The sequence below is a fragment of the Erythrolamprus reginae genome, chromosome 2 (genome assembly GCF_031021105.1).
Source record: "Erythrolamprus reginae isolate rEryReg1 chromosome 2, rEryReg1.hap1, whole genome shotgun sequence".
Classification (NCBI taxonomy): domain Eukaryota; kingdom Metazoa; phylum Chordata; class Lepidosauria; order Squamata; family Dipsadidae; genus Erythrolamprus; species Erythrolamprus reginae.
This window is the reverse complement of record NC_091951.1, coordinates 71,302,370-71,327,929: the sequence shown is the minus strand read 5'-3', so window position 1 is coordinate 71,327,929 and position 25,560 is coordinate 71,302,370. Positions and strand designations below refer to the sequence as shown.

The 25,560-nt window shown below is 36.6% G+C and overlaps 1 protein-coding gene across 1 annotated transcript in view; it reads left to right on the top strand.

Moving 5' to 3' along the window:
• Nucleotides 1-25,560, top strand: part of PLXND1 (plexin D1) — a 208,496-nt gene that overhangs the window by 140,564 nt on the left and 42,372 nt on the right. Inside the window, exons 21-26 of the mRNA XM_070738311.1 lie at nt 5,178-5,285; nt 6,906-7,018; nt 8,102-8,209; nt 9,360-9,490; nt 11,527-11,725; nt 25,154-25,300. Coding sequence (XP_070594412.1) covers nt 5,178-5,285; nt 6,906-7,018; nt 8,102-8,209; nt 9,360-9,490; nt 11,527-11,725; nt 25,154-25,300 — 806 coding nt within the window. The remainder of the gene's footprint in view (nt 1-5,177; nt 5,286-6,905; nt 7,019-8,101; nt 8,210-9,359; nt 9,491-11,526; nt 11,726-25,153; nt 25,301-25,560) is intronic.

Below are 25,560 nucleotides of genomic sequence, written 5' to 3'. Positions count from 1 at the left end.
TTGGTTTTCAATAATTCCTTATATAAAATCCACACATACACTTAATATGCTAGCTATTCCACAATTTTGATTTCTGGGTGTTTTAATTTAATTATATAGAATTAACATCAACTTTGTTTATTCAGTTTATAACTTCCTTTTCTGCCCCACGAGCCAAAGCTATTCATAAAATTTATAGAAATGTATTAAGCAAATATAAATACAATTTATTTTTATTGTATTTTTACTAAATAATAATCCTGTAATTAAAATTATGTTTAACTTTCTCATTTCATTGTTTTTAGTCATTCATTCTGGGCATAAATTTGTCTTGCATATTGCTATGTGCTGTTAAATTCTGCCAAGTTTTGCTGCAGGCTACATATTAATGAGTCTGATTATAATGTTAATATTTTTCTGTGCCAAAATAGTTAATAATGTGCCAGAATTAATACAAAGATAGGTTCTGAGAGGTTTTATCAGATGTTCACAGTCATTAGATCAATTTACATGTAACATAAAGAATATAAGGAGTAGATTCATGTAATCTGTTTTTCCCCCTCTGTTCTGATTCCAAGGAGGTGACAGCAAACATTAGCTTCCACTGTCATACACTGGGTTTTTTTTCAAATGTTTGAATGAGAAATTGTCTTTAACATTCACTAGGAAATTTCAAGTGCACTAGCAAGATTGAAAAATATCTCAGAAGAAAGCCGTGTTTCTATAATGATGCATTTAAACAACATGTGTGTAAACGACATATACTACCTGACTCTGTGGTTTCTACTCCTAACCCCCAAACCTTTAACCTTAGATTATCTACAATTGACCTCTCCCCCTTTCTAAGAGGTCTGTAAGGGACGTGCATAAGCGCAACATTGTGCCTACCATCCCTGTCCTACTGTTCTTTTGTCTTCTATCATTACTTTTTACCATTACGTATCTAATGTTTTATTTGTACAAATTACCATCCTATAAGTGTTTGACAAATATATAAATAAAATAAATAAACTTGACTCAAGGAAGAATATATTTAATCTTTTTTTTAATATACCAGTACTTCATATTTTTATATCCTTAATTCTTGTTTGCATCTAGTGCTTGTTTCAATATACTAGGCCTAACTATTTGCCTTGGTTCCTGGAAGACCATTCATAATTAGTTGAAAACTGTAGCAGAAGTTTCCATTCTCATTCTAAGAGAAGAAAGGAAGAAGTAGCATTTAACTTTATGCTGGGAGTGCTAAGCTAGGGAGCATGTATAGTTTCAAATGGCATTGGAATACAACTGATGGGATCCTTCACAAAGGCCCTTACTAGTCTTATTGCAGATTTTCGTTCAGGATGATAAAGTAAATAAGTTGCCTACTTTCGTACTAAAGCAGTGATGGCGAACCTTTTTTTCAGCCTTCTGGAGAATGGGGATAGGTCATTTTCTCCTTCCCCAGGCTCCAGGAAAGCCTCCAAAGCCTGTGGATGGCAAAAAACGGATCCAACAGCCCAACTGGAAGTTCGAAATGAACTTCCAGTTAAGCCTTTGAGCCATTTTTCACCATCCCCAGGCTTCAGGAAAGCCTCTTGCAAGCTGGAGCTGACATAGGGCAACACCTCGTATGCCCTCAAATATGGCACCCCATGCCATCTGTGGCACACATGCCATAGGTTCGCCACCATGATGCTAAGGTATAGTTTGGCTTTATGGGTTTTTTTTTTATCACAGTGCACCATTCTGTCTGACTGTGCAGAGATTTAATTAAATAAATGCTGACGTCTTTTAAAAATACCGTAATTTGGATTGCACTCAATAAGATACTTCTTAACTGATGCAAGATTTTCTATTGTTTCTAGATCCATTTCAATAGTACAATCTTTTTTTTTAAAGTCCCTTCAAACTTGGGGGAAAATTCTTGGGAAAAACACCTATTTTTATCTATAGCTCTTCAGATTTTGAACTGTTTCCCAGAACTTCTCTTAGTTCCTAATTATCTGATTTGTTAGTGAATAACAGAATGGGAACTTTTTAATGCTGGTGACTAGTTTGGAGTGCTCTTGCAAGAGATACTCACTTGGGATTCAATTAGAGATGGCGTTAAGCAAACACCTTCTCCTCTTCCAAGACTTTTTAGGCTTTTTTTTTTTGTAAAAAATTACAGTACTTTCATTTATTTTATTAAAGTTGTAGCTTTTGATTTTATTTTAATATTTTCTTTTATAGCATTTGGAGATCTAAATAATAACAAAATAATTTTTTAAATGATACATTTAATATTTGTAGAAGCATGGATTATCCATATACAGTGGTACCTCATCATACGAACTTAATTGGTTCCAGGAGGAGGTTCGTAAGGTGAAAAGTTCGTAAGATGAAACAATGTTTCCCATAGGAATCAATGTAAAAGCAAATAATGCGTGCAAATGCTTCAGGAAAATCCCAAACTTTAGAAGGGAGGTGAACAGAGGGCAGGGAGGAGCAGCTAAAGGTGGCGGGTGGAAGAAGCAAGGCTAGGCTAAAGGGTGAGTGGGAAGGAAGAAAGGCAAGGTTTAGGTTTAGGTTTAGGTTTATTGGATTTATATGCCGCCCCTCTCCGCAAACTCGGGGCGGCTCACAACAATAATAAAAAACAGTACAGTACATAATACCAAATCCAATGCCCACCCATCTAGTTACAATTTAAATTAATAATCTCATAAAAACAGTATATATAAAAAAACAGGCACACAGTCAATCAATCAACAAAACAACATGGGCAAGGGGGAGGTGTTTTAGTTCCCCCATGCCTGACGGCAAAGGTGGGTCTTAAGGAGTTTACGAAAGGCAGGGAGGGTAGGGGCAATCCTAATCTCAGGGGGGGAGCTGGTTCCAGAGGGTCGGGCCCCCCACAGAGAAGGCTCTTCCCCTGGGTCCCGCCAGACGACATTGTTTAGTCGATGGGACCCGGAGAAGGCCAACTCTGTGGGACCTAACCGGTCGCTGGGATTCGTGCGGCAGGAGGCGGTCCCGAAGATATTCTGGTCCGGTGCCATGAAGGGCTTTATAGGTCATAACCAACACTTTGAATTGTGACCGGAAACTGATCGGCAGCCAATGCAGACTGCGGAGTGTTGGAGTGATATGGGCATACTTGGAGAAGCCCATAATTGCTCTCGCAGCTGCATTCTGCACGATCTGAAGTTTCCGAACACTTTTCAAAGGTAGCCCCATGTAGAGAGCGTTACAGTAGTCGAGCCTCGAGGTGATGAGGGCATGAGTGACTGTGAGCAATGACTCCCGGTCCAAATAGGGCCGCAACTGGCGCACCAGGCGAACCTGGGCAAACGCCCCCCTCGCCACAGCTGAAAGGTGTTTTTCTAATGTGAGCTGTGGATTGAGGAGGATGCCCAAGTTGCGGACCCTCTCTGAGGGGGTCAATAATTCCCCCCCCAGGGTAACGGACGGACAAATAGAATTGTCCTTGGGAGGCAAAACCCACAGCCACTCCGTCTTGTCTGGGTTGAGTTTGAGTTTGTTGACACCCATCCAGGCCCCAACAGCCTCCAGGCACCGGCACATCACTTCCACTGCTTCGTTGATTGGACATGGGGTGGAGATGTACAACTGGGTATCATTGGCATATTGATGATACCTCACCCCATGCCCTTGGATGATCTCACCCAGCGGTTTCATGTAGATATTAAATAGCAGGGGGGAGAGGACTGACCCCTGAGGCACCCCACAAGGGAGAAACCTCGGGGTCGACCTCTGACCCCCCACTAACACCGACTGCGACCGACCGGAGAGGTAGGAGGAGAACCACTGAAGAACAGTGCCTCCCACTCCCAACCCCTCCAGCCGGTGCAGAAGGATACCATGGTCGATGGTATCGAAAGCCGCTGAGAGGTCAAGGAGCACCAGGACAGAGGACAAGCCCCTGTCCCGGGCCCGCCAGAGATTATCCATCAACGCGACCAAAGCAGTTTCCGTGCTGTAGCCGGGCCTGAATCCAGACTGCTGAGGACCTAGATAATCGGCTTCATCCAAGGACCGCTGGAGTTGAAGTGCCACCACCTTCTCGACAACCTTCCCCATGAAGGGAAGGTTGGAGACTGGACGGTAGTTATTAAGCACAGCCCCTCCCTTTTCTTTCTTCAAAAGACACCGTTTCAGTTCCTTTGCAAGCACGTTGTTCTCTGCAAAAATTTTCCTCCCCCAAGCTGCCCCTCCCTCCTCCCTTTTCTTTCTTAAAAAGACACCCTTTCAGTTCCTTTGCAAACACGTTGTTCTCTGCAAAATGTTTCCTACTCCAAGCAGCCCCTCCCTTTTCTTTCTTCAAAAAAGGGGGGGAAAGAAACCCCTTCATCCCAGCAGCAGCTGCTTGGGTTCGTAAGGTGAAAATAGTTTGGAAGAAGAGGCAAAAAAATCTTAAACACCAGGTTCGTATCTTGAAAAGTTCGTTAGAAGAGGTGTTCGTAAGATGAGGTACCACTGTACTTTGTAGTTCATTTTTTTTACTATGTAAATTAAATGGGTTAAATTAAATAGGTGATACATCTAATATTGTTCTCTGAAAATTTTTGATCCATCAGACATAGTTTCTCCAGGATGGCCTATCAATAATTGCTTGCTTAAGCTATTGCTTGTGTCATCAGTGATAGTATCTAGCCACCTACTCTTCTGACAGCCCTATTTTCAATTGTCTTTAATTTGTCCAATTACAGAGGATAATTTATTATTTATTATTCCTGCTTTCACATTAAAGTATATGTCCAGAATGTTTAAAATCTAGTTTCACTACCAGTGCTTCCAGGGAACAGCTCAGCTTTATTTCAGCTAATATTTAATTAATATTCAGCTAATATTGAATACATTTAATACATATTGATATCTAAATAAGGTATATTCCTCTGGCGTTTGGTATTTTCTAAAATATCACAACTGGTGTCTTCTGTAAGATGAACAATTAAATTTCCTAATCTTCTGGAAACATCTTTTTGATACACAACTCAGTGGACTAAATCTCAAGCACAACTCTGACAATTGTTTGTTTTTTCAATTGATTGGAAAGCTATTATAGCAACAGCTATTATAACTTCTGGAATAGTAGATTATATTATGTGTACATTTTCTTAACAAATAATCATAAATTCAGTGCTAGTTTAATTAAAAAACATTCAGTTGTTATTTTGGCTTTGGTGGTCACTTTTTCACATTCTGTGTTCCAGCACTGTTTGTGTTTTGCACCAAAAGCCGACGGGCAGAGCGTTACTGGCAAAAAACTCTGCTGCAGATGGAAGAGATGGAATCTCAGATTCGAGAAGAAATCCGTAAAGGTAAGTGTCTTTATTTGGGCAGAACAGAGGAGTCGATTGACAACAAAGAATTTTATCTTCTGAAACACTCAAAAGAAAACTTATGTATATGATAATTTAAGTCTGGGTTACAGGGGTGGGCTACTGCCCGGACCGGGGGGGAGAAGGCACAGTGGCGTAGCGAAAATGAAGCTCCACCCCAGACACCCAATTTGCACTGAAAGATGTTGAAAGAAAATGCAGGGCGTCCTGCATAAGCCACGCCCACGGTGTGATCGTAAAAATTTGGTAGCCCTTCACTGCTGGATTATGACCTTTAAAGCCCTTAATGGTATAGGTCATCCTGCTAGGAGAAGCCCATTCTATTTGGGCCAGTAGGGAAGGCTTACTTTGGATGCCATCAGTCAAAGAACTTCAACTGTCTGGATCCAGAAGAAGTGCCTTCTCTGCTGTAGGCCCTTTACAATATCTTACCTCTAAGATAAGATCTGCCCTTATCCTCCTATCCTTCTGCGAGAGCCTGAAGACTTGGGTCTGCTATTTGGCTGAGATTAAATGGATAAGTTCCACACCGAAGGTGGCTGGTGGATTGATGGCAAACTGCACCCCTACTGCCCCCTTTGCTCTCTGCCCTCCACTCTTCTTTTTAATTATCACTTTAATGTATTCTCATTATGTTCTGAAAAGCTGATAACAGGCTTTGAAACTTGAGTGCTGTGCAATAGGGTGAGTTCCCATTACTTGCCCCATATCTTGCCCAATTAGCAATTCAAAAGCATGCAAATGCAAGTAGATAAAGAGATAACACTTAGTGGGAGGGTAACACCATTGCGTGTACCTCGTCGTACAGTCATGATGGTCACATAACCATGGAAATGGCTTCAGACAATGCTTGTTTCGTCGGCTAACAAACAGAGATGAGCACTACCCCCCTAGAGTTGGACACAACTGGAAAGGGGAAACCTTTATTTTTAGAGTAACCCCATTATGAGATAGAAAATAAATACATTTAACAAATAAATAAATTGCAAAAAGTTAGCTGACATTAAAAGAAACCAGACATTTATTTACATTTAGTCTTGTGACTGAAATCAGGTTTTTGCAGAACTGCAAAGCCAATTTTCCTTGGAAAGTGTGAAACTGTATCATTTTAAAAGAAGAGAAACTGACATTGTACCTCCTCAAAATTTCTATTCAGCTGGCTATATTTGTGAACTTGAATGTGACTACTTTGAATGTATAAGGCATAGCCCAAATTGAAAAAATGTGTTCATTTGCATTATAAAGTGATAAACAATCAAAAGAATATTTATCTTTATTGGGTGTTCTTCAGAACAATGATATGAAGTCAATGCAGGCTATCTTGTACATGACTTAAACTTTTAATTACTGTAGGAAATTTATACTCTGTAGAATCCACTGATAAAAAGAGTTAAACTAGCATTGCATATTGTTGGCTGCAGAAAACTATAAAAAAAGTCTTAGCCCATTAATCTGTCTAATATAAAGGGATTTTATTTGGGAGATAGTTAATATCAAAAATTGCTACGTATCAGGTGGAATAATATACCTAATATTCAGAATAAGTTATACATTTAATGAAACTGGTTTATTCTCTTCATTATGGTTTCTTTCAATCAGGTTTTGCTGAACTTCAGACAGATATGACAGATCTTACCAAGGAGTTAAATCGCAGCCAAGGAATCCCATTTCTTGAATATAAATACTTTGTGACTCGCACTTTCTTTCCCAAAGTAAGACAAAGTAGCATACTACTATTCTTTATATATGGGTCTTATGTGCCACTTTATTTAGCTCACTCTGGGTAGCATGCAATTTGCAAATCCTTATTTTCAGATGATAAACAGGCTTTAAAATTCTAACCATACATTATAAATTGTTATTTTGGGTGATTTTAAGCTCTATGTACTTATGCATATAAATTTCAATTTTTGTCAAGCTGTCTGTCATCAGGGGTGTGAATACTATAAATATGTATCATTCTGATACGCAGTGCACAAAAAAGTATATTAATTTTTCACAAAGCAGACTTTTTACCACTTTTAGCTTTAGAAAATTACTAAAGTGTATGGCAAATATCTGATGAACACTTCTTTAAAAATGAAAATCTGTGAGAAACTCTAGGCTTATATCTTTTCATGCCTTTTCTCCCTTTAAAGACCAGTTGTTTCTCCTCCACATTTTTGGCAACTTTAATTTTAGAAGCAGAATAAATGTATGCAATTACATTATATCCAAAGATATTCTGAATGCAAAACTCAAAAGTGTTTTTTTCCCCTCCAGGTTACTCATACTTTAGGCATTTCTACAAGTGTAGGAGAATAAATCAGTTCTATTCTTTTACTCTTTTTTAAGGTACAATATTGCAGATATTCCATAGCCACTGTTTGTGGATTAGTCTAGAATAATTCACTCTCAATATTGTGAGAGCTTTGTTTTTGCAAAACATGCCTTATCAAAAGTTGTTCTATTTGTTCATTCAGAAATCTGCAGCCAGGAGTTTAAAGCTTCGATAAGGGCATATAAAGTTATTTATAAACGTATATAAATAGCCATTATAATGCAATATTGCAGGCTAACTCTGCATACAGCCAGGAGTTCAATCCTGATTGGCTCAAGGTTGATTCAACCTTCCATCCTTCAGAGGTCGGTAAAATGTAAGTCTAAGTGCTATTGCTATTTTTTTTTAAGTGGTCTCATGTCATGACATAGCTGCCAAACAGTAATGCTCTGTTAACATACAATTTAGCAAAGACATGAAGAATTAAAATATGCCTCTCTTTTTGCTAAATGCTTCCTGTGTTTATTTTTTCTAGTGTTCTTCTCTCTATGAGGAGCGATACATTCTGCCTTCCCAGCACCTCAATTCCCAGATGGGGTCTCAAATCCAAGAAACTCACCCATTATTGTTGGGGGAATGGAAAGTATGTAATTCTTCGGTAAATCCAGCTTAACTATTACACTGTGCTGTATTATATAGTACTGATCAGTTCATCATTTTATTATGAGTGCTTAAGAATACAATCAGTTCAGAGACTCAGTGGCTAAGACACGGAGCTTGTTGATCAGAAAGTTTGGTGGTTTGAATGCCTAGCGCCATGTAACGCTAAGTGCTGTTATTTGTCCCAGCTTCTGCCAACCTAGCAGTTCAAAAGCATGTAAAAATGCAGGTAGGAAAATAGGAGCCACCTTAGGTGGAAAAGTAACAGCATTCCTTGTGCCTTTGGCGTTTACTCATGCCAACCACATGACCACAAAAACGGCTTCAGATAGCACTGGTTCTTCAGCTTTGAAACAGAGATGAGCACCATCCCCTAGCCTAGAGTCAGGAACGACTAGCACATACGAGCAAGGGGAACCTTTACCTTTAAGAATACAATATATTTGGGATATTGAAAAAGAAAAAAACAGAGTAGCTAGTAAAGTTTCTTCTTGAGGAAATAGAAGAAACTAGTGAAATCTTTTTATGACTTGTACAGAATTGGAACATATTACATATTTGTGAAAATAAATGTTATAGTGTAACTATATCACTGATTTATTTGCATTATTTACTCCTGCATTACTTGTCCATAATGTCTACATTAATTCATTTTAGCTAAAGAATTCAGTCTGATATAAGCCCACATGATTACTACTTCCATCACTCCAAAAATAGTGCTTAGTGAGTCAAGTTTATTTTTTATTTTTTTTAAAAAGTATGTGACTACAATGCAAGGAATTCTGTTCAAGTTTCTTTAAGGTAAAGTCAGAGAATACTCTACTATTTGTACAAATTGTAATGAAATCTCTATTAGATTTACTGTTAAAAGGGTTCTGATTAAATTGGAGGAGCTTTGACATAATAAAGTTCAAACATCTACGGTAGTTTAAATATCAGATAATAATACAGATCTAATTAATTAGGATCATAATATGAAAATTCAGAATTAATTTCCTTTGTTTGCATACTAGGATGGAATGTCTTAATATTGGTTTCAGTGTGGTTATTGGCAGATTTATTTGGTACATTACGTGATGAAAGAAAAATATGAAGCATTCAGTTCTTATCCAGATTGCTAATTTTTGCCTTAGATTCCTGAAAACTGTAGACCGAATATGGAAGAAGGAATTGCATTGCTCTCCACTTTACTTAACAACAAGCACTTTCTCATTGTGTTTGTCCATGCTCTTGAGCAGCAAAAGGATTTTGCTGTACGAGACAGGTATGATTTTTTGAAATCTTAAACTAATGTGAGATAGCACAAACTTAATTCAAACTGGCTACAGTTATTATTCTGAAAAATTATGTGAGTCTACCCTGATTTTTTTCTCATTGAAAATGCTTTCTGAAAAATAAAATATTTTTCCTATGTTTTTCTGTACTGTTGCTCTGTGTTTTTAAACCTATTATTTGTACTTATAGAAAAAACGTTTACTTAGTTATTTGATAAACTAGAGCATAGTGCTAAGTTGTGAACATTGCATAACAAAAAATTTTGTAACTACAGATAATTCTCAATGTATAACCATTTGTTTAGTGATTGTCCTGAGTTACAACAGCCTCAAAAGGATCCTTTATAGCCTGTAAAATCCTTTTAATCATCATAAAATCACACACACACACACACACACACACACATTGCATGACTCTATTTCAGGTGCTTGGCAAAATATTTATATTTTAATTCATTGCAATGTCGCACAATCATGTGACCACAATTTGTAGCCTTTTGGGAGGGGGTGATTTATGGCAAAAGAAGACTTGTTTGGGAGAATGAAGTCAAACTTACAACTGCGTGATTCACTTAACAATCACCGTAAAAACACTTGTAAAATTGGGTTTTAATTTCTAATTCCATCTTGAAGTCCGTTTTGGTAATCAGCAGAGTAATTTGTTCATCTTCAGTAAGAACTGAAGTAAAGTGTTTAAAATCTCAACCACTTCAGACCAAATGTTTCATTTAAAGTAGCCATCTTGTTCTATAGTAATTGACCTTCAAAATCTTGTTTTGAATTTGAAATGTAAACAAGACAGATTTTCTTCTACCCAAGAGCATATTTCTAATTAACTTCAAATCTTTCCTTAAATCTAATCACAAAGACTTAGCATTGAAAAACTTTCCAAAAGCAATTCTAAAACCACCCGTTTGCTGTAGATTGCAAAAAAAAAATGCAAAGAAAAAAAAAGAAAGGACCTACAAAGCCGGAAGCATGTGCTTTTCTTTCTTTTTAAACAAATTGAAGAGAATCTCAACCCGCAACTGACAGATTTGTGGTTCCAGAGGATTTTAATCTTAAAGAAACAAAAAGTGATTTAAAAGATTAAATTTGGTGGAACCCTGAGGCCATAAAAGGCTGATTTACAGCTTGATGGAACCCACAACTCCCAGGTGATCACAAAAGGCTGCAAAAATGTCTATTTCTGCCAGTTACTCACAAAAATCAGCAGCCCAGAGTATTTGTGGGCAATCTCAAGTTCTCTTGCTATTCCAGAGAAAACTTTGGCAGTCTATATCCCACATCAACCTTTTGGCCTTTTTACCCTAATGCCCCTGCAATCTGTGAAATTGAGAAAAATGTGAGTGTTAGTTTGCCTTGCCTCACTAACTTTTAAACACACACTTGGGGAGCAGCCTTATTGGCAACAAGTTGGCTTTCCAACTTTTGTGAGAAGAACCATTCAATACCCATTGCATTACAGAGGCTCAGATTTTGAACCACATAGAAAATTGATAGTACAGAAAATTTCTTGTAGATGTAGCTCAAGTTTAGAAATGGCTGAATGACAGATGGTGAAGGTTATATTACCTTATACTAAAAAAAGATAGAATATTTTTTTTTGAAAGGAGCTAAACCATTTCCATTTTTATTATTAATGTAGATCTGAACAAGTAACCTTTGGACTCTCAAGGGCTATATCTGCAATGAAATATATCTTTCTTTAGAAATCAAATGTTCCTGCTGTTCTTGTCTTGCTTTAAATACATTGCTGTGCTGTAGCTCGATTTGCAGGTGTCAACCTTCTCTATTATTATCCCTTTTTCTTGTAACGATTGGCATCCATTTTTGTCAAAGGGTGGCATAATACAATGTGATTATGCACAGCTGTGATACATATGGCTTGAAACATCAACACTTTTGAGGAGCTTTGTGAAAGCAATTTGGAAGGTTACCATGGTTTTAATTTCTGTTCATGTTGATTGATGAATTGCATGTGGTATTATCAGTCTCAGTTATTACTCATTAACTCTTTCTTCAGATGCAATCTGGCCTCCTTGCTTACTGTTGCATTGCATGGGAAACTGGAGTACTACACCAGTATCATGAAGGACCTTTTGGTAGATCTCATTGATGCCTCCGCTTCTAAAAACCCCAAGCTTATGCTGAGAAGGACAGAATCTGTGGTTGAGAAGATGCTGACCAACTGGATGTCCATTTGCATGTACAGCTTCCTCAGAGTAAGAAAACTTCCCTAATTGTGGCAGGCATCCTTATGATGGTGTATAAAAAAGACTGGACATTTAAGACCCGGCAATACAGAGTTCCCTCGATTTTCGCGGGTTCGAACTTCGCGGAAAGTCTATACCACGGTTTTTCAAAAATATTAATTAAAAAATACTTTGCGGGTTTTTTTCCCCTATACCATGTTTTTTCCCACCCGATGATGTCATATGTCATCGCCAAACTTTCGTCTGCCTTTAATAAATATTTTTTTAAATAAACTTTAATAAATAAACTTGGTGAATAATAATCTGAATGGTTGCTAAGGGAATGGAAAATTGCAATTTAGGGGTTTAATGTGTTAAGGGAAGGCTTGTATACTGTTCATAGCCAAAAATAGTGTATTTACTTCCGCATCTCTACTTCGCGGAAGTTCAACTTTCGCAGGCGGTCTCAGACCGCATCCCCCGCGAAAAGTGAGGGAACACTGTATATAGTTTTCCATTTTATGCACTTTAATACTGGTTGTGTAATAAATTATTAGCTAATACTCTGTGTTGTCAAAGCATGAAAAGCTGACAAGACAGATATATTCTTTTTAAAAAAATCATAGTCCTGGAGAAATTTTACCTCTGAAGTGATTAATTTAAATTTAGGACAGGTAATATTCCATCATCTTATTATGATACTTCAAATCACAAGAACAGATAGTGTACTAAATTAATCTGATATGTCAACTTGTATCTTGATTGGAGGATTTATCATTTGAAAGTTTTACATAGCATTTTAATTGTTTTCCATTCAGAGGCTGTTGTATTCATGCAATTTTCTACTACTCCACAAGAAAAAACAAGTTAGATATGTAATTATTACTCATGCTGGGAAGATATTACTTCCCAGCAACATCTTTGGACATGTAAGACTTGGGGTTTGTGAGCTGCCTGGGCCACCCAGAAAACTGAGGAACTATTAAATTGCTAAAAGTTCAAAAAAAGACTAATACATAAGCAGCTGTAGCAATTTAAAAGTACAATGTATTTGAGCATTTGAGTAAAGATTTCAACAAGCAATAACCCTTTCAACACTGCGGTGGAATTCATATGTTGCAATACATGGAACATCACTTTTATCATTATAATGTGGTTAAAACAGTAATTTGCATACCAAGAAAAGGCCTTTCTGTAGAGCAAATTAATTCTAATATTTAGCAGATTTTTAAGCTGCAATTATTAGCTTTTCTACACAAAAAGAAGATTTCTAATTGGTGATGCTATGGAATTTCCATATTCAGTTCTTTATTATTCAGATTTTGTTTCAGAATCACTCCATCTTTTGTAAAAAATAATTTAATTAAGACTATTTACATTGGCCACATTTGTCTTCAAGAAGCTTTGTTTGCTTTTAGAAAACTACAAACTAGTGTTTCCATAGCCAGGCCAGCCTAATAAATCCAAGTGTAAAATGCAGCCATTTATGCAAATCTCAGCAATGGGCTCAATTTACAAATATTGTCTAATCTCAGCAGATACCAGCTTTCAAGAAATTCTCAAGTTTTAGTGTTCTTTTAAGGATTAAGTTTAGAGACTTTTTCCAAGGTAACAAGTTTTAAACATGCTTATCTTAATTGTCCACTGTCTTCATACACCAAGGATTCCTCAGCTATTTATCTAATTCCTATAAAATTATTTTGGGAATCCTTCATTTGGTAAATATTCTACATATGTGTTTACATATTTAGTTACACTAAATTATGCCAGACATATTTTAATTTCCTGGGGAAAATTCATTAATAAGAACCAGCCTGTATTTTTAAAAAATCTGAATAATATGGTGTACTTTTCATATTTACATTTCTCTATGCAGTACTAACCAAGTCAAAAATACATAAGTTTGAGAGCTATTTATGCAGCTTCAAGGATGGGTGAAAATTGTTGCCAGAAATGAGAAAGAATTTTTATTTGCATAAATATATGTACAAAAATGTACTAATTTTTCACTTGTACATTTTTATTGCCTGATTTCAGCTTTTTCAATACTTATCACTTTCTGCATTGTACTTCCTTCCTTCCTTCCCAAAAATTATTCCTGTTTTAATTTATTTAATAAATTTATGCACCGCTCCTTCATCTTAATATACATGACTCACAATCAAAACAACCAAAAAAAGAAACAACCAGAATAAAAATAAATAAAAATAATACAAAGTAGCAGCCAGAGAGGACTTTGTTATTGTTATTAGTTGCAAAGTTGTATCTAACCCACTTTTTCCTTCCTCTAAGCCTTCCTGTTCTCTACTATCCTCTGGAGTCCATTTAAGCTCATGCCTACTGCTTCAGTGGCTCCATCCAGCTACCTCATTCTCTCCTGTCCCCTTCTCCTTTTGCCCTCAGTCTTTCCCAGCATTAGGATCTTCTCCAGTGAGCCTTACAATCACTAAAAGAAGCCCAGACATGGGCTTCTCATGTTATTAGGGACCAGAGGCTCAATGTTTTTAGTGCAAAAAGCCATTGTACGCTTGATATTAGCCATTCAATAAACTGGGGATGGGGAAAAGTAAGAAACAAATTGGGTTTTAAAAATGGTGCTAACATTTACTGATCTCGCATAAAGTCATTGTAAGAAAGCAGAAACCTCTCTTGAGAGAAAAGAACTCAGTTGGAATCTGATACCACCAAAGCTGACTGCCTAATATCTCCTGAAGGGGGATATATGAACAGTGTGTAATTTTCTGGAAGGAAATCAAGTTTTATCCTCTGGGATTTGAGTAGGATATCTTATAAAAGAAATTAATATCTGCAGCTTTCAGAACTCTTTTTCTTTCAATTCCTTAATTCCAGTACAAGTGAAGAAAGAATTGTGCATTGACTAGTATTTTTAATACCATAGATCTTATTTTACGATCATATGAAGGCGGGAGACTTGTTTGAAGGAAGTATTTGAAGTGCATAGGAATGGTAAAATGTAAAAGGTTTGTAGTAGGAAACTGAAATAGTTTAAAATCCTAACCATTAATCTAAAACATGAACTATTTTTGTGTATCCTGCCCCTCTTCTTTTAAATCTGACATTATCCAAGCTATAAGGAAGGAGGGAAGGAAGGAAAGAAAGAAGGAAAGAAAGAAAGAAAGATGTTATACACAAACATTGATTCTTTATGTAAGGTGTGATAATAGAGTAAGTTTTTTGGTATTTTGCAGAGCAAGTTCATTGGCTGAACCTGAAATAGCCTGCCCATAAACTAGACAGGTTGAAAGACGGTTAATTTTGATGAGGATGAGACAGTGCTATCTTTCTGTCCGGTGTCCTTGTTGTGCTAAAACCTAGCGTACATATCTACCTCAATTAGCAACCCTTTGCAGTTACAAAACTACACTGTATTTTTTTACATTGGTAAAAAAATAATTTTACATCATACTTCCCACTCCTCTTAGCAATATAAGTTGAATAATTGAGAGCAGTATGTATTCTTGACCAGAGTGCTGATCTAACTTCAACTTGTAGTATTAGAGGTTTTTGTAAATATGGAGTACAGTGATACCTCGTCTTACAAACGCCTCATCTTACAAACTTTTCAAGATACAAACCCGGGGTTTAAGATTTTTTTGCCTCTTCTTACAAACTATTTTCACCTTACAAACCCACCGCCGCTGCTGGGATGCCCCGCCTCTGGACTTCCGTTGCCAGCGAAGCACCCGTTTTTGCACTGCTGGGATTCCCGAGGCTCCCCTCCATGGGAAACCCCACCTCCGGACTTCCGTGTTTTTGTGATGCTGCAGGAAAATTGCAAAAACACAGAAGTCCGGAGGTGGGGTTTCGAGGACTTCCGTGTTTTTACGATGCTGCGATTTCACTGATGCTCCCTTCGCTGGGAAACCCCACCTCCGGACTTCCGTTGCCAGTGAAACACTCGTTTTTGTGATGCTGGGATTCCCCTACTGGGATTCCCCTGCAGCATCGCAAAAACACAGAAGTCCAGAGGTGGGGTTTCCCATGGAGGGGACCCTCAGGGGAGTCCCAGCAGCGCAAAAATGGGCGCTTCGGCTGGCAAAAGGGGTGAATTTTGGGCTTGCACGCATTAATTGCTTTTTCATTGATTCCTATGGGAAACATTGTTTCATCTTACAAACTTTTCACCTTAAGAACCTCGCTCCGGAACCAATTAAGTTTGTAAGACAAGGTATCACTGTATTTCCTAAAATCTCTTGGATGTTGACATCTGTACTGCATAGGATTTCATAATTCTTCCATCATTTTTAATCAAATTCTATTTGGTCACTAACATCACTAAATTGAGTTTGGAAAATCCATCTGTGTCTGTTTCCATCTTTATAGATCTCATAATGCTGCTTCTTGTTTTTCCTAACAGCCTGTGGAATTCTTTATTACATTCCTTCGTAAGATTATTGTCTTTCTGGGCTTTGGCTTATCTTCTTGGCAATTTCCACCATGCTTTCAGTCATCCAGTTACTTTCTTCTGGTTTTTTAAAAATTATTATTATCTTCGACAGTCTCTTTTCATATTTATCCTTAACAACTTATTTGTTTTCATTCCACAATTCCTTTGGTTCCCTATCAGTAAAACACCAAACTGATTACTGATGGCTCCCTTGAAAATGGTGGGTATATAAGTTCAAAATCATATCATGGAAACATGGCTGGCTTTGTTCTTCCATTTTTGTTTAACTTGGAAACTACATGTATGAGCATTTTATGCTCTGTTTGACAGTTAGACACAGCCTGCATCTTTGCTATTATCCCTGAACACTGTCTCTGTATTAATAGTACTGTATACTCTATTTGATTTTTCTGTACTTCATCTGATGTTGTTAAAGTATATAAACATTGTTTTAGTTGTTTAAGTTTGGGTTAGCAATGAAGAAATCACTGTATTGGCAGTAATCATTTCCCTACTTAATTTTGACTTTCTTGGAGGCCAACTATATTTTCCTCCTTAATGTTTCTAATTTTGGCATGTCACTCATAAACCTCAAGCAAGTAATCTTGCTAGCACATTCTGTTTATTTCAAATTGAATGTGGCTATAAAACTCATCACTTCCTCTTCTTCTTCATCAGTGGTTGAAGAATAACACATTGTCATCTTAAAAAGATGTCTATAAAGAATTATTTATATTATTTGGTCACCAACTACATTGTGGACAAGTACTGTTCTTGCTATATGAAAGCATTGCCATTCCTTTTTTTTTCATATCCTGAGTATGATCTTCTGACCTAATGTGTACAATTCCAGTCCACTTCAATCTGTGGTCATTTGCCTCAACCTGCCTTCCATTGAGGTCCTCTATACTTCACGAGTCAAAAAGTGGGCTGTGAAAATATTTACTGACCCCTCGCATCCTGGACATAAATTGTTTCAACTCCTACCCTCAAAACGTCGCTACAGAGCACTACACACCAAGGCAACTAGACACAAGAACAGTTTTTCCCCAAATGCCATCACTCTGCTAAATAAATAATTCCCTCAACACTACCAAACTACACTGCTCAAAAAAATAAAGGGAACACTTAAACAACACAGTATAACTCCAAGTAAATCAAACTTCTGTGAAATCAAACTGTCCACTTAGGAAGCAACACTGATTGATAATCAATTTCACATGCCATTGTGTACATTCAACTTTGTACAGAACAAAGTATTCAATGAGAATATTTCATTCATTCAGATCTAGGATCTGTTATTAGAGTGTGCAGTATATTTACTAAGACTGCACTATTATTACTACTAATTTTTCTCATCATTCCTATCACCCATTTCCTCCCACTTATGACTGTATGATTGTAACTTGTTGCTTGTATCCTTAAGATGAATATTGATTGTTTCTTCATTGCTTATTTGACCCCTATGACAATCATTAAGTGTTGTACTCATAATTGTTGACAAATGTATATTTTCTTTTATGTACACTGAGAGTATATGTGCCAAAGACAAATTCCTTGTGTGTCCAATCAGACTTGGACAATAAAGAATTCTATTCTATTCTATTCCATAGTGAATGCGATCCAACCTGAGAGACCTATCGTGCAGCACTACATTGTCAGTCACGTTATGTTGTATGTCCTTGAGCCTTTCTTAGTACAATACAGGAGTGGATTACCATAGCCGTCTCCCATGACCTATGAAATTATTGCCTTTATGAATATCATTAAATCAACAATCCATTTCCAGTATCTTTCTATGTCGTACTACCAAAATATAAATGTTTGCTTGCTTTAACGAGGGCAGCTGATACAATCTCCACTCCTTGGGTGACCCTGCTTTGAGTGTATGTTTTTTTTCTGATCTAGCAAGTAAAAGTAGGAATGCTAGTGGGAAAGGAAATTCAATAATGAATCGTTGTCCTTCACTTGTCTCTATTAAACCTGTAGGGATGGCACTGCTAAAGAGATTTATTTCTGAGGCAGCGTTGAGATTGGCCATTTGAATGGAACAAATCATGCCACTGTATTTTGGCTACCTTACAAACTGGAGCAGAGTATAGTAAGGTGGCTGTCTTGATAAGCCTCTGTTTTAATTGAATGCAATCTGTAGATTTTGAACCTACTCATAAGAACTGAAATAAGTGTCTTTTTAATCCTCCTCGATGAAATACTAGGGATTATCCTATGCGCAGAAAGAATAATTTTAAGATGGTGTCTGAAGCATCACAAATCTGTTCCTTTTTCAGACTTGGGAATAGTTGTAAATCACCCGGCTATTTGCTGTGTAGGAAACATTATAAAGCAGTGACATTTCTTATTGCTTTGGAACTAGTAAGTGAAGTCAAGCGCAACCGAAAACAAAATTGCAAACCTCCAACAAAGAGTACTGCCTTGCATTTAGGTTAGGAGAGACGTCTGGATATATCCAAAAGTTATTTTTCCTAAACTGGAGATGAATGTTGGAGGTGGTGACCACAAACTATTTGGACCATCAGAATATTTCAGATAAATACATTTATAAATAATTTCCAATTTTCTTATTAAAGTTGTCTTTTACCAAAGCTGCTTTTTCAAAAGACAACTGGACTTTCTGGTTTTTCTTTGAAGATGTTTCGCCTCTAATCCAAGCAGCTTCTTCAGCTCTGATTTTTACCTCTTTCTCACAATATCTTTAACTATCCTATTCCAATATCCTTTGATTCTCAACAGCCGGCATTTATTGATATGGCTCTTATTGATCTTTGTATGTCCTTCCTTTTTAGAGATCATTCTAATCTAATTGCAGCACCAGATTTTTGTTCAAAACTCATTGTTTTATTTTTTTTATTTTGGTGGTAGAATAGCAAGCATGCAGAGATTCATTTTGGTACCAGTATTGAATATCAATTGTGAGTGATAGTATTTTCTTTAAAAATATTCTGCTATAAGGAAAAAAAATGGCTTCTTAAATTTTATAATGAGCCTAATTTTTTAAAAAACAAAGAAACTTTTTTTGTTTAAAACTGTTTTTATTTTATCAGGACCTTTTATCCAATATCTAAAAAAAAGGTTTTGTCCTATGTTCTAGAGTTCGTATTAAGTTTTAGTTATCCAGATTGTCTGTGTACCTATTCCAATCCCTGAATCCCTACAGTTTCTAGCTGAGCGAAGAATAGTATAACAGCACAACATGTCTTCTGTTGAGCTGCTAAGATGGTAATGGTCAGGCATAAACAATCACAGTAACCAGCATTATATCTTGCTGTAAAACTCTAAAAACTTGGTCTGTCTTATGTACTTTACCCATTTCCAGCCTTCACTCCTTAATGTATGACATAGCAAACTAGAAAAGTTCCTTTCTTGATGAAATTAGACAATTCAGCATATTGATTGATCGTATGTGTCTAAAAGATTCATCAGTTATTAGCTTTCCATCATCTGTTTCCAAAATATTTTCATGAAGAGGGCAGTGTTAATGAATAAAAATTCAAAATAGACTTTCCAAAAATCAATTTTGTTTTATGGAACTATAACTCCACAGTGTTTTCATTATATTGTTTAGTGGCTCATTTATATGTGGTGACGGTAATGAGATTTTTATTCAATCTGTTGATGATACCATAACTTCTAATTCTACCCACACTTTTAATTTCCAAAAATCCATTCAGCAGATTTCTAGAATCACAGAAAATAAATCATAACCTTTTCTACTTGTTGAAAGCTTATTCCTCTTTCCAGTAGAGAAATGATTTTTTTTAAAAATATGAATACCATCTTAATTTGTGTGTGTGTATAATATGCTAGTCAGATATCTTCAAAATGTACCTAATTTGTTTCTGTGAAACATATCCACTCATACAAGTTGTTTTTGTACAGATATTAACTAACTCTCTTGTACATTAGGCCATGAGACATTTTTGATGTTAGATCTGTTTTTAATTTTTCAATTATCCCCATTAATCACAACGTCTATTTGAAACAGCTGCTGTAAAAGGTCCTTAACAACTATGTGGTGAAAAAAAACTCCTGCTGCTTACATTTTTCCTCATAAGTTAGCATTACATGATGTACACATTTGTTTTACATTAATGCCCTCACAAACAAGCCATCCATTTGTGTCGATTTCCAGAACAGAAAATTGAAGCATGAGCTTTCTAATAATGCAAACTTTCAAAATAGTCAATCGTAGTTATCCATTGTAGGCAAAAGGCAACTGCAATGACAAACCTATATTTCAATTATTATTGTTATGTAAGATTCTGCCTATCTTCTTTGTAATCCCAATCAAGCTGTTCAACATTTAATAAGAAAATCTGTTTTGTTCTTAATGCAGAGTAAATTAGACTAGGCTTTCATTGTTGATTTGGTCAATCTACAAGACTTCATTTAATTCGTCAGACTTAATCAAAGTTATGGGTACTAACAGCATGAATGTGTATATGTGTGAACAGCGTGAATACATAACTAGATTGATCTCTTACATGGAATTCCCCTCTTTTGTTTTAAAACAAATTATCTGAAAACATGCAATAGCAATGCAATGCTTCAGTTCTGACATCATATTAAATTGTGGCTAAGAAAAGTTATAGTTGTTAAATAATAGTTTATGTATAATCTACATAAATAGATTATGTAACTTGAATTTAAATGTATGTATAAACATGATCTGTGCTAATTATTGTGAGGTATATAAATCAATGTCTTATAGTTGTATTTCAATACCTCGAAATTCTTTAGCATTGAAAATAAGAAACATAACAGAAACAAAAAAGCAAATACCAACAAGAATCTTTAAATTATAATATATTGTTACATTTAACAAAGTTGGTTCTGAACAGAACCTACTTTTCATTTGCCATAAGATTTATAAAAATATAAAGTTGTAAGGAACTTATTCTGTATTTAAGTATGAAAAAATTGTGATGTTTCTCCCAGAGGCCTATATTTGCCATAGTGAGTTTACAGGTCATTCTTGTATATAGGCTGTCTTGCTTTGCAGCACAACTGCTTGAATTTTTAGAATAAAACATAATAGATTTTGTTTGTTTGCATCCTAAGCATTTTATAACTCATTTTAAAATGGTTCCATAACCTTGAGTTTAGATGGTGTATAAACTTTTCTAACATTATGATGATGATACACATATACTAAAGCATGAAAACCTTGCTTTCTGGAATTAACACAATATATTGTGTTTGTACAACATGCTGTGCTTGAACTAGGTACTTTACAGCATAGCATAAAATTGTCTTGGTATAAGAATAACATATAAATTTGCCTGATATTCTATTTTATGTTTTTTAAGTGGTCATTTAGGTTGAGGCACATAGAGAAGCAGCTTGAAAACATCATATAAGGAACATTAGAAAGAAAGATGCCAATTGGCTATTTTTATTCATGCAAGTTATTTTTATGTTTAGGATTATTTTGAAGGAACCATATTACAGTCACCAGTCAAAATGTCTTTTTTTTTTTAAAAAACCAAATACAATGGATTTTTTCCCCTTCTAAGGAGATCCATTAATCATTTTTTCACACAATAAAACCCCAAGTCTTTTCCAAACCTATTTCCTACAATAATTTTGTAAAACATTCAAAGCATTGCTATTTCATCAGCAATTGTTTTTGGGCATTTCCTTTTTCATTTTTAAATGTGTTTCTTAGCCCAAATAACAAAATAATAATAATAATCACATAGTGACTATATTTTGTAGTTCTTTCTTCAGCAGTAACTCTTGCCATTTAAACTTGTTCCAAAGTAGCAAAGCCAGTAGCTGGCTTTTTTCTTTTTTTCTTTTGAGTAGGAATATCTTTCAAAACAAAATAGAAAAAGCTCATGCACTCTGTTTAATCAGATGCAGTATATGTGATGCCATGGCAATAAATACAAGTTCTGTCAATGTGGCCTTCTCATAAAACACATTCACTAGCTTTGGAAGCAGTGGCATGATTGACACATATTTTGTCTCTGAGACTTTAATAGATTTTGTGTAGAGGTTTAGCCTTGTTTGTTGGATGACAGGGTGTTGATGTATTGGAGAAGGAATTTAAATCTGAATCTACCATAGATCCAGAATGCATAACTGACCTTGATTTTTCAGAGGCTGGGTCTAAATTTAGTGTATAATGACTCAATAGGCCACTGTAAATTCACGGAAAAATCAGCCGTGATCTCCAACTTTGTAAGCGAAGCTAAAGGAATAATACTAAATACTTGAACCTCAGAGGGTGTTCCTGGCCTGCTTGGAGAGCTCCTACTGCTACCCCTCAGAATAGATTATCCAATTATTCCATCTTTTCCTTCTGAAAAGAACAGAATAGTAGATAAATGGAGGTAAGCATTGGGGGGAAACCCCCCCCCCCCATAAAATGAGAATAGTTTAATGTCATAATCTGAGACACATAATAGCAGTTTATTATCATTTTATCAGAAGAAATTATGCTGATGAAAAATTAAATCTTGGCACTACAAAACAGATGGAATACACACATGAGCAGCCGTGTTTATATTGTCTGGGACCAACTGAGTAAAAGCTGGTAATAACCTTGTTCCAAGTAGTGATGTGTAATATTAGTACCTACCAAGTGAAGGAATTTGAATGAACAGATGTTGATTACGTGCAGTTCTAAAACATTTTTACAATAGCTGTACTAGAGCAGTTAGCTATTCAGAAGGGAAAGATGAAGTTGTATCACAAAATTAAATACACTCTTTAATGAATGCAACAAATATTACTATTAACTAATGAAATTAAGAGGGTTTTCTGATGTTGACATGAATTTAATCAGAAAAAATTCCCTCTGGGTTCTTTAAAAGTCTCATAGAGAAAATGTTAATAAAGTTACTGCTATCCAATTTGAATATTGCCATTTAAAGTAAGGGCTGAATTAAAAGTTTTGGAAATTTCATTTTTAAAAGTTGGTTGGTTGGTTGGTTGGCTGGCTGGCTGGTTGGTTGGTTGGTTGGTTATTATAGCCACCCCTTTCAAACCAATGACTTTGAGCAGGAAACAATCATAAAAACAGTTAAAACAATTAAAACACAATACATATAAAGGAAATGAAATACCAATAGCAGTCAAGAGGTACTATACTCCATTGATGTCAACATAACCAGGAAATAAATGCATCCTGGTACATAGCCATGTCTTCAGGGCCTTTAAAAGGGCAACACAGTAAGGTTAATTTCTGGAGGGAAAATGTTCGATAGAGAAGGATTAGAAGGCCCCACCATCTGACAATTCTTGGCTGATGGAATCCAGACCATATCAATCCTGGTGAGCCAGATTGAAGGGGTAAACCAACTGAGACGACTCAATCCCAAATCATGAAGTGCTTTAAAATTGACAAGCAGTTAACTTGCATCTGGAAATCTGGAAACACACTGGCAAAAAATGATAGCTCCAAAGCAATAGTGTTAATGTGTCATGAAGCCGACACCATTTTGAACCTGTGCAGCTACATTCTGTCCTTGATGAAGCTTCTATATCAGGGATGGTGAACTTATTGCCACAACGGAGGGCACACAAGGTGTTGCATGTGCGTGGTGGCCAGCTGATTTTGGGAGCCTGTTTTGAAGGCTGTTTTGCCCTACCGGAGTCTTCAGGGAAGCTTTCCTGCAGCCCCAGAGTACAAAAAACAGCACAAAAAGCAAACCAGAAGTCCATTTTTCCAAGCTTCCAGTTTGTCCTTTTGGCTGTTTTTTTCACCATCCCAGGCTTCAGTAATGTTCGCACGCATGGGGGTGGGGGGATTATTTGCTGCGCAAGGGGCAGCACAGGGGTGCACATATATAAGGGGAGAGAATGGGTATGGAAGCATGCACATACACCCTTTTGGGACGCAAACAAAAAAAGGTTTGCCATAACTGTTCTATATGCTTTTCAAGGACAGCCCTAAGAACATAAGAAGAGCCATGCTGAATCAGGCCAAAGCCCATCGGGCTAGCATTCTTTGTCACAGAGTGGCCCACCAATTGTACATGGGGATCTTGAGTAGAAAGAGAAAGCAAAACCCTCCCTTTCCCTTGACCCCCAACAAATGGTAGCCCTATGTAGATTATGTTGCACAAGTCCAAAGGGGAGGTTACAAGGACATGAAAGACAATGAACAAAGTTTCCTGATCCAGATATGGGTGCAACTGGTATGCCGGGTTGGCGCAGCAGGTAGAGTGCAGTACTGCAGGCCACTGAAGCTGACTGTAGATCTGTAGCTCAGCGGTTCAAATCTCATCACCAGCTCAAGGTTGACTCAGCCTTCCATCCTTCCAAGATGAGTAAAATGAGGACCCGGATTACGAGGGCAATATGCTGGCTCTGTTAAAAAGTGCTATTGCTAACATGTTGTAAGCCGCCATGAGTCTTCTGAGGAAAAGGGCGGCATAAAAATAGAATGAATAAATAAAATAAATAAATAAATCCAAATGGTGCAAATGTCATCTGGCTATTGCCTGCTCCAGCAGGAGCTGTGAGTTCAAGAAGACTCCCAAATTGCACACCAGGTTCACCTGAGGCAGTGTCACCCCATCTAGGAAGTATACGAAGCTATAGTCTTGCTTTGGGTTGAGTCTAAACCCATAGTGCCCAATTCAGGCTCCTCAGCTTCCATGCCTTGAGACAAGATTCTCCATGACATCACTCAGGCAGGAGATACAAAACTGGGGACCGTCAGCATATTGATGAAAGCTCACCTCAAACTATTAGATCACCTCACCCAGTTCTATCTTCTCAGTAGAGGCACATATAAATGTTGTAGTTGCGCAGGTTATTGAACAAAGCTAAATTGTATGGTTGTTCCTCTACTATAATTTTTCAGCCTGAATGCTTTCATGTTGGTTCTTAAACTTTCCCATAAGTGAATAATTTTGCTTTGGTAGAGTGATAAGTAGCTCCTTTGGGCTACTCTGTAATATGCTAGTATTATAACTAGAGGTGTGAATTACCTTTTGTATGTATGGACAATGTTATTTTTTAAAAGTCCATTGTTAGTTTATGCTCACAAAATCATAGCTTTTTATTTCATCCAATAGGAAACTGTTGGGGAGCCCTTTTTCCTGCTGTTGTGTGCTATTAAACAGCAGATCAATAAAGGATCTATTGATGCCATCACTGGAAAAGCAAGATACACACTTAATGAAGAATGGTTATTGAGAGAGAACATTGAAGCAAAGCCAAGGGTAAGAATCTCCTGGTTTGATTTTGTTTTGTTTTTAAATGTGTTTGTTACTTTCACAGTTGCCTATGAGGCTTTTGTAACCAGGACACCTTAAGGTTTGAAAGCATGTCTCGTGCAACAGAGAGGCTGATACCTTTTTCTGAGTATGTATCTCTCTTCTGAAATTCAAAAATGCATCCTGTTCCTAAGCAACCACCACTAAGGTTACTTATTTCCTTGACAGACAAAGTGGCTAAAACTGTGACCGGGGACAAAAGGGAC